At 42.4% G+C, this 14,191-nt stretch overlaps 1 protein-coding gene across 1 annotated transcript in view; it reads right to left on the bottom strand.

Annotated features, from left to right (window-relative positions):
- tbc1d32 (TBC1 domain family, member 32) overlaps window positions 1-14,191 on the bottom strand; it is a 121,520-nt gene that overhangs the window by 61,564 nt on the left and 45,765 nt on the right. Inside the window, exons 22-23 of the mRNA XM_056294202.1 lie at window positions 11,577-11,696; window positions 11,203-11,291 (exon numbers count right to left, since the gene is read on the bottom strand). Coding sequence (XP_056150177.1) covers window positions 11,203-11,291; window positions 11,577-11,696 — 209 coding nt within the window. The remainder of the gene's footprint in view (window positions 1-11,202; window positions 11,292-11,576; window positions 11,697-14,191) is intronic.

Here is a 14,191-nt window from a genome sequence, read left to right as displayed (position 1 = left end):
ATTCACATCACCATGGAGACCTGGGAGGAGGACAGACCACATGTGCACACAGGGGAGACTTGCATCATATACAAGGCAGAACAGAAAGGAGAAGACATCATACAGAAAGAGAGAAAAGATGTGAGCAAAAGAAAATTTGCAATAGTCAATAATCATTGGCAGAACAATGCTTGGTAAATTCACTGAGACAGAAACTGCCCCGCCATGCAGTACAGGTCATTTAGTGCTCAATTTAAAGGCAACTAACTGTAGGCCAAGGCAAAAAGATGAGTTTTTAGTTTGGATTTAAAGGACTCAACAGACTCTGATTGTCTGACAGCAGCCAGCAGGTTATTCCATAGGAACGGGGCCCAAAAGGAAAAGGCCTGCCACCTGCTGACTTCTTTTTAATTTGGGGTACACACAGGAGCCCTGTAATTTTGAGAGCAAAGAGCTCGAGATGGAATGTACTGTTTAAGGTGATCAGACAGGTAAGATGGGGCAAGCCCATTTAAGATTTTGTAAGTCAGCAGAAGCACTTTGAAGTCTCATCTAACATCGATAGGAAGCCAATGAAGGGAGGCAAGAATTGGTGTAATATGGTCCAATTTTCTAGTTTATTTTCTAGCTGCAGTATTTTGAACCATCTGAAGACTTTTAATACTAGCATGTAGCAGACTTGAAACCAGAACATCACAATATTCAAGTCTGGATGAAACAAATTAGAGTCTCTTCATCAGCCATGAACAGGAAAGACCAAATTTTAGCTATGTTGCATAAGTGACAAAAAACCCAGTCTTGGTGATTTCTTTAATGTGCTTATCAAAGAAAACGTGAGGATCAAATGTAGCACCCAAGATTTTTGACTGCCACACTTTGTGAAATCACAGAGTTGATAATTGTTATTGTTCCTTGATCAAAATTAGGGCCAATGACCAGCATCTCAGTTTTATCCGAATTTAAAAGCAGGAAATTTAAGTGATATCCAATTTTTCACAGCAGCCAAGCAGGCCTCTAAATTAGTCATTTGAGTACGATCATCAGCTCTTATAATTTGTGATATTGGGCTATACAAATAAAATTGACTTGACTTGACTGACTTACAGGCACATACAGCGGAGTATTACCAGCATAGCAATGGAAATGTATTCCATGACTGCGTGTTATTTGGCCAAGAGGTGAAATATAAAGAGAGAAAAGTAGAGGGCCAAGAACTGAGCACTGAGATATGCCATATTTAACATCAGAGAATTTCGATGTATTATAACAGACACACTGTGTTCTTCTAGATAAGTCGGACTTTAGTTGAGAGGGCTAAGCCAGAGACACCACAATTACAATTTATTCGGTCTAATAGTATACAGTGATCAATGGTGTCAAAGGCTGCACTGATGTCCAGTCATAGAAGACAAGTAGCAAGTAGAAGATCGTTCACCACTCTGGTCAGAGCAATTTCAGTGGCGCGACAGGCCCTTAAAGCTGATCGAAAAGATTCATAAAGATAATTTTCTTCTAAAGGGGGCGAAAGTTGTTGATACACAACTCTCTCTAGTACTTTAGAAAAGAATGGAAGATTACAGACTGGTCAATAGTTATTAAAGAGACCCTGGATCAAGGTGTTTTTTTTTTAAGTAGAGGCTTAACCACAGCTGTCTTAAAACTGCTGGGAACAGTGCCAGTAGTAAGTGATAATAACAATGTTTAGCATTGTAGGCCCCAGAAAAGGACAGAGGTCTTAAGAATTTTTTGCTGGTAAAGGGTCAAGTAGGCATGTATTTGGTTTAGAAGCTGACATGCGCTTAGTCAAAGTTACAAGAGAGATAGTATCAAAAGCTGTAATAACAGGGACTATCAGTGACTCATTGTAGAGATGTGAATTTGGTAAGACAGGATCTGCAGGAGTAGCTGGAGTTGAACTAATTTTGGTTATGATCTCATCAACCTTATTGCCAAAAAAGTCTAGAAACTCATGGGCCGTGAATGGGAAGCAGTCAATAGACGGCTGCTTTTTATCTGCAATGTCAGAGAGAAATCTGGGATTATGTTTATTAATATTGATTAAGCGAGTCAGATACACTGCTTTCACAGCAGATAAAGCACACTTGTATTTCAATAAACACTCATGCCAAGATAAGTAAAAAACTTCCAATTTTGATTTTCGCCATTTACATTCCAGTCTCCTGCAGGCCTGCTAAAGAGCACGTGTCTCATCATTAAACCAGGTTGTAGGCCTCTTTAGTCACCTAGCTCTGGTAGTGAGAAGTGCAACTGAACCAAGGAGACTAGAGAGGGCCACATTTAAGTTACAATCTTACAATTTCATTTAGCAGATGCTTTTATCCAAAGCAACGTACATCTGAGAGTTAATACAACACAAGCAAGGATCTAGTCAAGTAAGTGCCAAAAAACTAGGTTCAAGTCCGATAGGACATGGGTGTCAACTCTCGAGTGAAATTTCCAACAGAGTCACTCGCTACAGCGAAAGGAGCCAAGACTTCAGGCAACTGCTGGCCAAATGCAGCTACAGTGGACGGACCAATGTGGCGAGTGGCAATTACATTTGTACCGACATCAACAGCACAGGCCAATAATGGTTCAAATTTAATGACAAAATGATCTGACACAGCAGATGTGGTTGGCAAGACAGTCAGATCAGAAACAGCTATCCCTTTAGATAAAACCAAAATCAAGGGTGTTACCACTGCAATGAGTTGACTCTTGAACACTGGGTGAACCCAAAAGTATCAACAAGCACCAGAAAGGCTTTACTTAAGAGGATCAGCAGCCTTATTCAGCTGAGTACTGAAATCACCAAGCATTAGAATCTCATTAGAATGAGTAACAAGACCTGAGATAAATTTCTCCAAATTCTTCAAGAAATAGTAAGGGCCAGGAGGTTGATAAAGTATCACAATCTGGAATGAGCAGAGTCTGTTTGTGGCTGAGGGAGATGGACTTAGAATAAGAGCCTCAAAAGATTTGAGTTTAGATTCAAGTTTAGAAGTTAAATTGAAAATAGACTTAAATATTAAGGCGATAGACAAATAGATGAAATATTAATTGGAATTAGATACCTTGTATCTAATTCCAATTGTACCAAGTTGACAACTTTAAAGACTTACACTTTGAATAGAGTACACTTTATTTGAAATTCACTCTCTGCATTTAACCCATCCTAGCTGTGTAGCTAGGAGCAGTGGGCAGCCACCACACAGCACCCGAGGACCAACTCCAGTTATTTCTTCCTATTGTGTTGGTCAGGGGCACAGACATGAGTATCAAAACATACATGTTTTTTTGGGGGGGAGGGATTTCCCCCCTTTTTTCTCCCCCAATTCTACTTGGCCAATTTACCCCACTCTTCCAAGCTGTCCGGGTCACTGCTCCACCCCCTCTGCCAATCTGGGGAGGGCTGCAGACTACCACATGTGTCCTGTGATACATGTGGAGTCACCAGCTGCTTCTTTTCACCTGACAGTTTCACCAGGGGGACGTAGCATGTGGGAGGATCCCACTATTCCCCCTGATTAGACAACTAAACTAGTTGACTCCACATCCACACTAGGTTTAAACCTAGCAGGCACTCTAGTCACCTGCGACCTGCTGAATGAGATGTCCCTAGTGTCAATCTAAATGTAGACAGCTATCTATATTGCTAGACAAAAGTGGCACCATCCCCAGTAGTGTGAATGCCGCCCGCTTTCAGCAGGTAAGAGGGGCCCCAGAAAGAAGGCAACAAAACCGAATCCCTGCTCATTACAGAAACAAGCCAGCCAGTGGTTCATTGAGGTGAGCCTACTGTACAGCTCATCATTACCCCTCACGGGTAAGGGACCAGAGACAATTAACTATGTAAACACATCTTTCTGGCCAACTCAAGCATCCTGACTAGGCTAGCCTTTGTGATCTCTGATTGCTTCGTTCTAGCATTATTGGTGCCAACAAGAATATCAATGTGGCTGAATGTAGTGGTGCTGTGTGCCTGGGTTCCCTGATTCCTCTTTGACTCCACATCAAGGATGTGCACATCCTCATCCTTGAAAGAGTGGCCACTGACCTGTAGATGGGTCTAGACCGTGGAGTCCTGGCCTGACGCGTTAGCTCTTCTGTGTTGTGGCATCCTCTTGGCCAGCATCTGTTTGGTTTCCCCAGTGTACAAGTTATGGCAATCCTCCCAGCACTTAACAGCATACTTAATGCATCAGGCCAGGACTCCGCAGTCTACACCAATCTACAGGCCAGTGGCCACTCTTTCAAGGACAATCATTGCTCATTGCTGAACCGGGGGGGGGGGGGGGGGGGGCTAAGAGTACATCTGTCACCATCTTCTTACAATGCTGTGATTGCAACTATTCCCCAATCCTCTGTGAATAGTACATGTGGCTATTTAAAATCGAGTTAATGGTCATGCCTATTTGCATATGAAACCAATCATTGGTGTCGGTCATTATCCAACTGTATTGTTTATAAGGTTGGGGGATACCTACAGTCAGTTGAGACTGATGAAGTCACTTGGATGAGTGATGCAATCTTCCTCTCACTAAACATTGTGTCCAGAATAACTGATTCACCTTTCTGTGATTTTCTTACCTGAATTATTAAACATGCATAAAGATTTTTTTTTTATTGGGCAGCTTTTTAAGCTTGAGCGCTGCATATTAAAAATGTTTTTTCCATATTTCCTGTTCAATCAACAAGGGTGCTGCGCAAAAGTTTTATAATGGCAGGATAAACACTGGTTTTTCTGTCTGTGTGTGTGTATGAGCATTGGCCCGCTGCTAATCTCGTATACTACTGGTCTGTCAGGCTAATAAATTTCGTTCACAGTTATGACTGTATTATCAAGTCCTCTCGTGGTTGTGGTGATTCAAAACCTTGGAAAAACCCATTTTATACTGCAGTTGAGTGCTAATTCCTCAGCTGGTTTTTCGCTTAAGTCCGAGCACCGGAGAAGGGGAGATATGCCTGGTGGAGATCTGCACTCTACTGAGTGCACTCTTCTAGTATATAATATATATTGACGGATGGTGTATACAAAGCCATCGTTTAGCATCCTGATATCAATTTCATCTGATGTTTGGTCACACTGGTATGTAAAACGTCCTTCGAATGTCAGATGTCCCCCGTGTCATTCAATCAGAGAGCTGAACATCTCAGACCAATTTGAATCCACCTATTTCCTATTGGTATTGACTACCACACAGGAACAGGCTTTTTTTCCCTCTCTTGTTTCCCACAATTTGGAAACACAACCATAAGAGTAGCCATCTTGAGTTTCATTTTGGAATGTGGCAAACTGGCATTTTAGAAATGAACCGAGATCCTGTTAATTCAATTTTCTGTGTGGGAGAGAAAAGAGAAAGGGGCATAAATGTGCCCATGTCATGTCATTTTTAAAATAGTTGTTAAGAAAAAGCAGTGGAGGGTTCAATATTTCCATGTTATATGGTGCATAAGCGCGTGTGTGCATGCTTGTGTGTGCATGTGTATGTTTATCAATGTGAGTGTTTGCCCTTGCAGAGGAAACCTCTGCTTTAAATCAGCTGCTTCATTCTCCTGATGTGACGACCTGTCACTTGGCATTCTGAGTGAATGACACCTCTCCACTTTCACTCGAACAACAGCACAGCAAGAGGCCGAGTGTCTGTCAGGCATTGCAACCTCATTGAGTTTGAAACACCAAAGTAGAGAGGCTAGCCTGGTCCCATGTTGCAGGATGGAGTAGAAAGCAACTGGGATGAAAAGCAATTGTCCAATGGAAGGTTTCAATTTTGTAAATAGATTCGAGTACATGCCCGATGTTTTCCCCTCTGGGATGAAATTCAATTGCAGTTTCAAAAAACGAGGACTTTGCTGGATGACCTCAATAAAATGGCAAAGTCTGAATGTGAAAAAACTCTTGAGATGACAACCAGTTTAAAACCAGCATTTTTACAGACTGAAATGGACACGTTAATAAACTAAAGCAGGGAATACACTAGAAGACATATTAAGTCCTAAACAACTGGCAAAGGTCTCAGCATCACACACTTAACGAGTGACTTTTAAAAATTAGGCCTGCAGTTGTAGACGAGCACACTGATTATGACTACAGTCATAGAGGTTAACACACTTGCCTACAAGCTCAAACTTGTCATAAAAATCAAATATGTTTGATATAATCATGATAGATATGACCTGTCAAAGGCTCGAACAGGAGACAGATCATTTGAATCTTAAACTCCTGCACACTACCAGATAATTTGTGCCAACTGTCCTTAGTGACCTGCAGACCGGTGCAGACTCTTCGCCATCATGGAAATCAGTCATAATGGCCAAATCATTGGCCCATCAGCAACAACTGCACCTCCTTCACCGCTCCCCTGTCCCAAGGCATTCCCCAGGGTTTGGTGCTTGGTTCTCTCCAGGTCATCCTGAACATGCTCCCCCTTGGTAAAATCATACGTCGTTATGGTCTCCACTTCCACTTCTATGCCGATGACGTCCAGCTCTACATCCACAGTAAATCCATCGCCACTACAACTTACTCCAGTCTGACCAACTATCTCACTGAAATTAAATCATGGATGCAAGCCAACTTTCTCAAACAAAATTGTGATAAATCTGACATGATCATCATTGGCCCCACATGACTTACCCCTCACAAATTCTGCCTCAACATCGATAACTATACTCTGTCTCCTTCCCTAAACATCAGTAACCTTGGAATCATCTTTGACAGCCACCTCTCCTTTGAACACCATGTCAATCAAATCACAAAGAACTTCCTTTTCCCACCCAAAAAACATAGCTCGTCTCCACCCATCACTCTCCTTCTCTGCTGCTTAAACTTTGATCCATGCCTTCATTACATCCATAATTGACTACTGCAACAGCATTCTCTATGGCTCATCATCCAAAGTCCTAAACAAACTCCAGTACACCCAGAACTTTGCTGCTTGCCTGCTCATCCACTCTCACTCCTGTGATCAGATCACTCCTGTTCTCCAGAACCTCCACTGTTGCCTTCAGACGTGTTTCCTCTACTTTGAGCTCTGCTTGCTTAACTCTCATTTTCTTTTTTGGGGGATTTTTCCCCTTTTTTCACCCCAATTGTACGTGGCTAATTACCACACTCTTCTGGACCGTCCTGCTCGCTGCTCCACCCCCTCTGCTGATCCGGGGAGGGCTGCAGACTACCAAATACTCCAATACATGCGGAGTCACCAGCCACTTCTTTTCACTTGACAGTGAGGCGTTTCACCAGGGGGACGTAGCATGTGGGAGGATCATGCTATTCCTCCCAGTTTCCCCTCCCCTCCAAACAGGCATCCCGAACAACCAGAGGAGGCGCTAGTGCACCGACCAGCACACATACCCACATCCGGTTTCTCACCCGCAGACACGGCCAGTTGTGTCTGTAGGGATGCTCGACCAACCAGGAGGTAACACGGGGATTCAAACTGGGATCCCCGTGTTGGTAGGCAATGGAAGAGACTGCTACACTACCCGGATGCTCGCTTAACTCGCATTTTCAATTTCCTTTTGAGCAAATACTGCTCTAACTCATGCTGCCTCACTAGCATGTGCATTGACTGCAGCCATGCTGGCTGATGACTTACTGGAGCACTTTGATTATTTTGATGCGTGAATGTGGACCAACCTGACTTCATCACCTCGCGGCTGAGACATGCTCAAGTTCTGGGCAAGGCTGTCGTGTGTAACCACCTGACATTTTGTTGCTGTAGACAAAATTGCCTTTTCACTGTTCGGCCCTCACTGTTCAACCTGAGCACAGCTGCACATTTGTCATAATCACTATGTAAGAAGCAAACAAAGATGATGTAAATTCTACAGCTACATATAGCCACCATGCAGCTATGCTACTAGCACAAAACATCCTTAACTGCAATCTGTTGAAACCCTTGCAATGCCAAAGTAGTCATCAACAATGCCTTTAAGACATGTTAATAATTGAAAATACTCACAGGCAATGCTTTCCATAGAACAATAAAGAAGGATGGATGCTGAGTCAAACATAGCAAATCTGACCTCTGTCGGCCATATCTGAACACGTGAAACATACTTCCTGTTTCCTAGTCAACCTAAGTCATGAGCAGCAAACACAACCCACAGTCATTCATTTTGAACAAGAGCTGAAGATGAGGAGCAGCCAATGCCATGGCAGCACAGTGCAGCGAGATGCCAGTACCTGAGGCGTAGATTAGAAGTTGAGCTAAAGTTAAAGTTAACCTACGCAAATTAGTGATAACAACCTGAAACAGCAACCACTTGAAGACGGATTTCTTCACACTGTAACATCTCTATAACAAACTTGATAGCCTATAATGTTTGCAACACAGGTTCAATATCCAGCCACCCTTGACATGACTACAAGAGGGCTGGCAGCAAGCAGCGAACAACCAGAACATCCACTAGCAAGATGCCTTTGGTTGCTTTTGGTGTTAGCCCAAGGAAACACCTGCGGTCTGTGAGGTCCACAGTAAAATACTGAGAGTGGAGGTTGGCCATATGCCTCATAAATGCTACTGTGTAGGTCTGCACAAAAACCAAGCACAAAAAAAGTTGCTATATTGCTCTATATTGAATAAGTGGTCTGATTAGTACGTTGCATTCCTCAATGAGCACACTCAAACAACATGGACCCTGCTGGCTAAAGACTAATATCCCTTTTATTTTGCTTGATGCAAAGTAACACGAAGCAAGTCGGTAAATCTCTCCCACTTGGCAATGCCTTTCACCTCTCCCAGCGATTGCTTTGATATTTATTTTTTATCAGTGATGGACTAACTGGGATCAAAGAAAAGAAGAAGTCCAAGATTTCTAATGCAACATTTATATAGAGAGATTTACCCAATGAATCTGGTCCAAGTAAATTTCTATTTTGCTCTTACTGCAGATGTGCTGCTGTAATGGTGTCGGACAAGTATTCAGCATCCCATTCTATTTGAGTTGCACTAATTTCAGGGCCAACATGTACTGAATAGAAACTGATGTGACATGTTGAGGTTGGTGATCCATAAAGCTGCGTGTTGTATTTGTTTCAAGTAGTGATTCAGTGATAATCAGATTTGGGCATGATGGTCTTCAAGCGATGCACTAGAAATCTAGCTAATACTTGTCTCTTTAGCTTCAAACACATCACTGGCACCCGCAGGGATGTGTGCTCTCCCCGTGACTCTTCTCCCTCTACACAAATGACTGCACCTCAGGTGACCCGTCTGTTAAACTCCTCAAGTTTGCGGACAACACAACCATCATTGGTCTTATCCGGGATGGTGACAGGTCTGCATGTAGACGGGAGGTTGATCAGCTGTCCCTCTGGTGCGGCCATAACAACCTGGAGCTGAACACGCTCAAAACAGTGGAGATGACAGAGGACTTCAGGAGGAGCCCCCCAACACTGCCCCCCACCACCACCAGCACCATACTCAACAGCATGGTGTCTACGGTGAAAACCTACAGATTTCTGGGTTCCACAATCTCCCAGGACCTAAGGTGGGCATCCAACATAGACACAATCATCAAAAAGGCCCAGCAGAGGACGCACTTTCTCCGCCATCTCAAGAAGTTCAACCTGCCTCAGGAACGGCTGATTCAATTCTACACTACAATAAGCCAGTCAGTCCTCTGTACATCCATCACTGTCTGGTTTGGTTCGGCCACCAGACAGGTCAGGGACTGACTACAACAGACAGTTAAGTCTGCAGAGAAACTCACTGGTGCTAACCTGCCCTCCATTCAGGACTTATACACCTCCAGAGTCTGGAAATGGGCAGGCAACATCACTGCAGACCCATCACACCCTGGTCACAACCTGTTCCAACTCCTCCCCTCTGGTAGGCGCTACAGAGCACTGTACCCCACAACAACCACCTATAAAAAACAGTTTCTTTCTGCGGGCTGTCACTCAAATGAATGCTTAACACTGTCTAACAAATCCAACCATTTTGTATATACTGTAAATTGTACGTATACTGGTACGCTCTGTCATGTCCATCTACCTCAGGCATATATGTAAGTAACCTGCTAACATTTATTTCAGCATCTCTGATATATTCTATGCACCATTGCACTTTATCACCTCTTATCTCGCCTATATAAGTCAATCCTTGCGTATATATCTGAAGATTGCTGTGTCGTTATTCTATGTTAAGTACACAGAGAGCCATGAAACCGGAGTCAAATTCTATGTATGTGCAAACGTACATGGCCAATAAACATGATTCTGAAACAGAATATAAACTTCTTTTTTTTAACCTCAAATGATGCTGGCCCCTGAGCAAAGACAAAATCCCAACCTTACTAAATACAATGTCAACATAACGAACCCCATTTTTTGCCAAATTAGATATAAGTTATGGAATGATAATCATTTCGAACAAGTGTTAAACATATGATAAGCAGTAAAGTCAATTTTCGGAGGAAAGGGGCATCGCTTGATTACCACTAAATTAAACTGCCAGCTAGTAGGAAAAAATGAAATCTCCTCAGCCACCAACCACTTACTGGTAGAATATATATGTTTGTGTGGGTAGAGTTTTTTGAAGTAAACTTTGCTATTTAATCACACAGGTAAGATGCATGCGTTGAAGCAAACTGTGTGTGTGTGTGTGTGTGTGTGTGTGTGTGTGTGTGTGTGTGTGTTTGTGTTGAGATGAAAAAGATTGCAGGGGTGTGTGCTTGTGTGTCACTGGCTTCTGTCTGTGAACTAGAAGTGGGCTGAGTGACAGAGACAGAAGCCATAAGTCAGTCAGACAGTGAGGCTCAGAACAAGCCAAATGTTGGGATTCAGTATGCTTTTCAAAAAGCAAACAGCGTCCAACTGCCCTGCGGCATGCAATGCATGCACAGACATATAGGTTTGTGTGCATTTCTATGGGCACATATCCATAGATGCCCACAATTCTCTTTCTGTATCACACATTTTTTTACTACTGGATCGATCTCTTAGATTTACATCCACACACACTCTCCCAACCCCTACATACACATGCATAAGAAGGCCTTGATAATCTCCTCATCCAGAGGAATCCTTTCATTAGCCCCTCAGTGTCAGCTAATCCCAGTATAGAGAGCCCAGTCAATCTGCTACTAGCTTGATAGCGAGAAACGTGCATGTGTGTTAGTGTGTCTGTATGTGCATCGCTAATGCTAATCAGTAGGGGAAGACACTTAATACGTTCACTTGCAGCTATCCAGTACAGAAAACATCAATTTCACCTCAGGCCAAACGTGTGAGACTGCTCATAGTTGAAGAGAGAATGAATCTTGGCATCAGAATTCACAGCAATCAACCTGTCAATCAAGTCCTGTGGGGTAAAAAACAAAGAGAAATGATGGACTGACAGGACATTCAGAATGTCAACGCTGTGAAATGTAAATGGATCAGAGAATAACAATGACGTGCAGTGGGCAATATACACCATGAAAGTGTTATATTAGTGGGGCCTGTGAAGAGAGAGACGCTCACACTTCGTGGGTGGTGCTTAGGGAAGAAAAGAACAAAAATGCCCTCCAGTGGCTGAGTGAGGTACTGCAGCCACACCATGGTAGTATATATATTTGAATAGCGCTGCATGTGCGTGTGGTCTCACCAGTATGGAGGTGGGAATCTCTCGCAAGGTGTATTCACTCTTGTTAGGGAGAGGCTGTTGTCCCAGCAGCTTTTTCACCGACTGAGGAGACGAAAGGAGATTGACAAGGGACAGGAAAGACTGGAGAGAGAGAGACAGAGAGAGAAAGAAAGAGAGAGAGTTCATAGCACTTTTATTTATATAGTATATTGATTTTTCCCCCTCTTTCATGAAAAGGGCATTTGCTGGAATTTGTGATGTATCTGATCTTTATAAAAAAAATTATTTATCACAAAAAAGAAGAAAAAATGTTGCCCTGAGATGAAGAAGCTGATGTTCTAAGAGCGCACACACACACGCACACGCACGCACGCACGCACACACACACACACACACACACACACACACACACACACACACACACACACACGCCAGAACAGATGTGAGGGTTACAGTAAAACAGTAAAATGTCTACCTGTTCTCAAAGGGAGATTAAAAAGAGCAGACACACCACAAAGCGATCAAAGGAACAAATAAAACCCATTGTCTCATGTTGTTGAGCAGCTTGTAAGGAGCAGCAGAGCTTGCTTCAATTGCTTTGGTTGTAAAAACATGAACTGGGTTTTCTTTTTTCACCCTGTGTTTTCTTTTAATGTCTGATCTTTTACCTCCTCTGTTGAGCCGTTACTTGCCTCTGTTCCACACACATATGCGACACACCAGCCAGAGGGACCGGTGGGGGTTGCAGGGCGAAAATAAATCCATGATGCTGATCTGAATGGGGCTTAGGTTGTGGTGGACAAGTGGGATGTTGTCATCCCCTATATGTCTACTTGGTTTTATTGAGTGCAACTTTAAACTATGTCAAGGCAAACTAAAAGGTGCCTTAATGCATTTGAAACCTGTTCTTTTTCAGCTGACGGTGCTTAATGCACAGCGCTGCTTAAAAGTGAGACATCCCTTGCCCTTGCCAATGAGATGCAAAGGGACACACACACACAATGGGGAGCACGTTCAGCCACAGACTCATCCTCCCTCGGCACACCACAAAGCACCTCTGTGCCAGTAGCCACCAGGCTGCACAACCGAGGCTTGACCCCCATATGAGAACTTTTAGACCTGCACTGTCTGTTACTTAATTTTGATTTTAACTGCTGAATCCTGCATGGACTCCGGCACTATTGCACATGAACTTATATATTAATTCATACATATATCCATTCATATTTGTATATGTACATTCATATTTATTGATAGATTAAGATGGGGTGTCTCCCCGCCTGCCGCACAATGACTGCTGGGATAGGCTCCAGCAAACCGCGACCCCAATTGGGATAAGCGGCTTGGATAATGGATGGATCGATGGATAGTCTAAGACTGATAGACTGAGACTATTTATTGATAGACTGTACATATGTAGAGATTTATATTTATTGATAGACTGTACATATGTAGAGATTTATATTTATTGATAGACTGTACATATGTAGAGATTTATATTTATTGATACACTGTACATATGTAGATATTTATATTTATTGATAGACTGTACATATGTAGATATTTATATTTATTGATAGACTGTACATATGTAGAGATTATATTTATTGATAGACTACATATGTTCACTCATTCAGAGATCCAGTACAGATATCTCGGGCCAGCAGCTCAGTGTTTTATTTTATAGCCATTTATATTTTCATTCTTATTATCTTGGCTTGGTTCTAGACTCTCCCTCTTCTTACTTGCACCTCTCCTGTGTTTCATTCTCATTGCTGTTGACACTTGAATTTCCCTCCGGGGATTAATTATTTCTTATCTTATTGCTTATCTAAAAGCTTTATTCATCCCGAAGGAAACTCTTGTGCCAGAGGTTGCTTCAAAGTTAAAACATAATAAAGCAATAAAAGTAACACTTGTGCCTACAAGATAAAATTAAGTAAAAAATAAGTAAACTAAAAAACAAAAAAAGTAATTATTGCACATGATATGGAGAAGTAATATTGCTATGATGTTGAAAAAGTGATATTGCACATAATATAGATCGTATTGTTCTCAATGTTTCAGCTGTGTAACTCCTCCCTCTCCCTACAGAAGGGGGAGGAGTTATACAGATTGACGGCCACTGGTAGAAAAGACCCCGTGGCGTTCTGTGGCGCACCTTGGTGGTCTCAGTTATCTTATCTTACACACACTCCACAGACTCACCGTCAAGGGCTGCCACCCCACCCCTACCGCACGTGGTCTTGTTTTAAACAAACGTAACATAAATAAGCGTAACAGTTTATGATACGATAACGCACAGGTTTACTAATTTGTCTTTTGTTAAACTGGATATTCAAATTAACTCTCTCCCAGTTGGTTCATCCACCTCCACCAGACCGATGACTGCAGATTGGTCACATCTGCTTACTAAGTGCTGTAACAGAATGCTTCCATGATAATCGATTAGAGTTGCCTGCGGCCATTTAAACAAAGCAACAACAGTTGGAAGAAAAAAAAACTAAATCAAAACGCGTTGCAAGAAATTTAGTCCATTCAGACGTATTTAAAATGAATAATACATGGTACTAGAGGCAATGAAGGCAGCAAATTAAGCGCACAATGATTTTTTTTCACATTTATCTGATGCAAGC

This window comes from Lampris incognitus, chromosome 15, assembly GCF_029633865.1.
Source record: "Lampris incognitus isolate fLamInc1 chromosome 15, fLamInc1.hap2, whole genome shotgun sequence".
Lineage (NCBI taxonomy): Eukaryota > Metazoa > Chordata > Actinopteri > Lampriformes > Lampridae > Lampris > Lampris incognitus.
The sequence above is the reverse complement of the archived record's forward strand: the minus strand, read 5'-3'. Positions and strand labels throughout refer to the sequence as shown.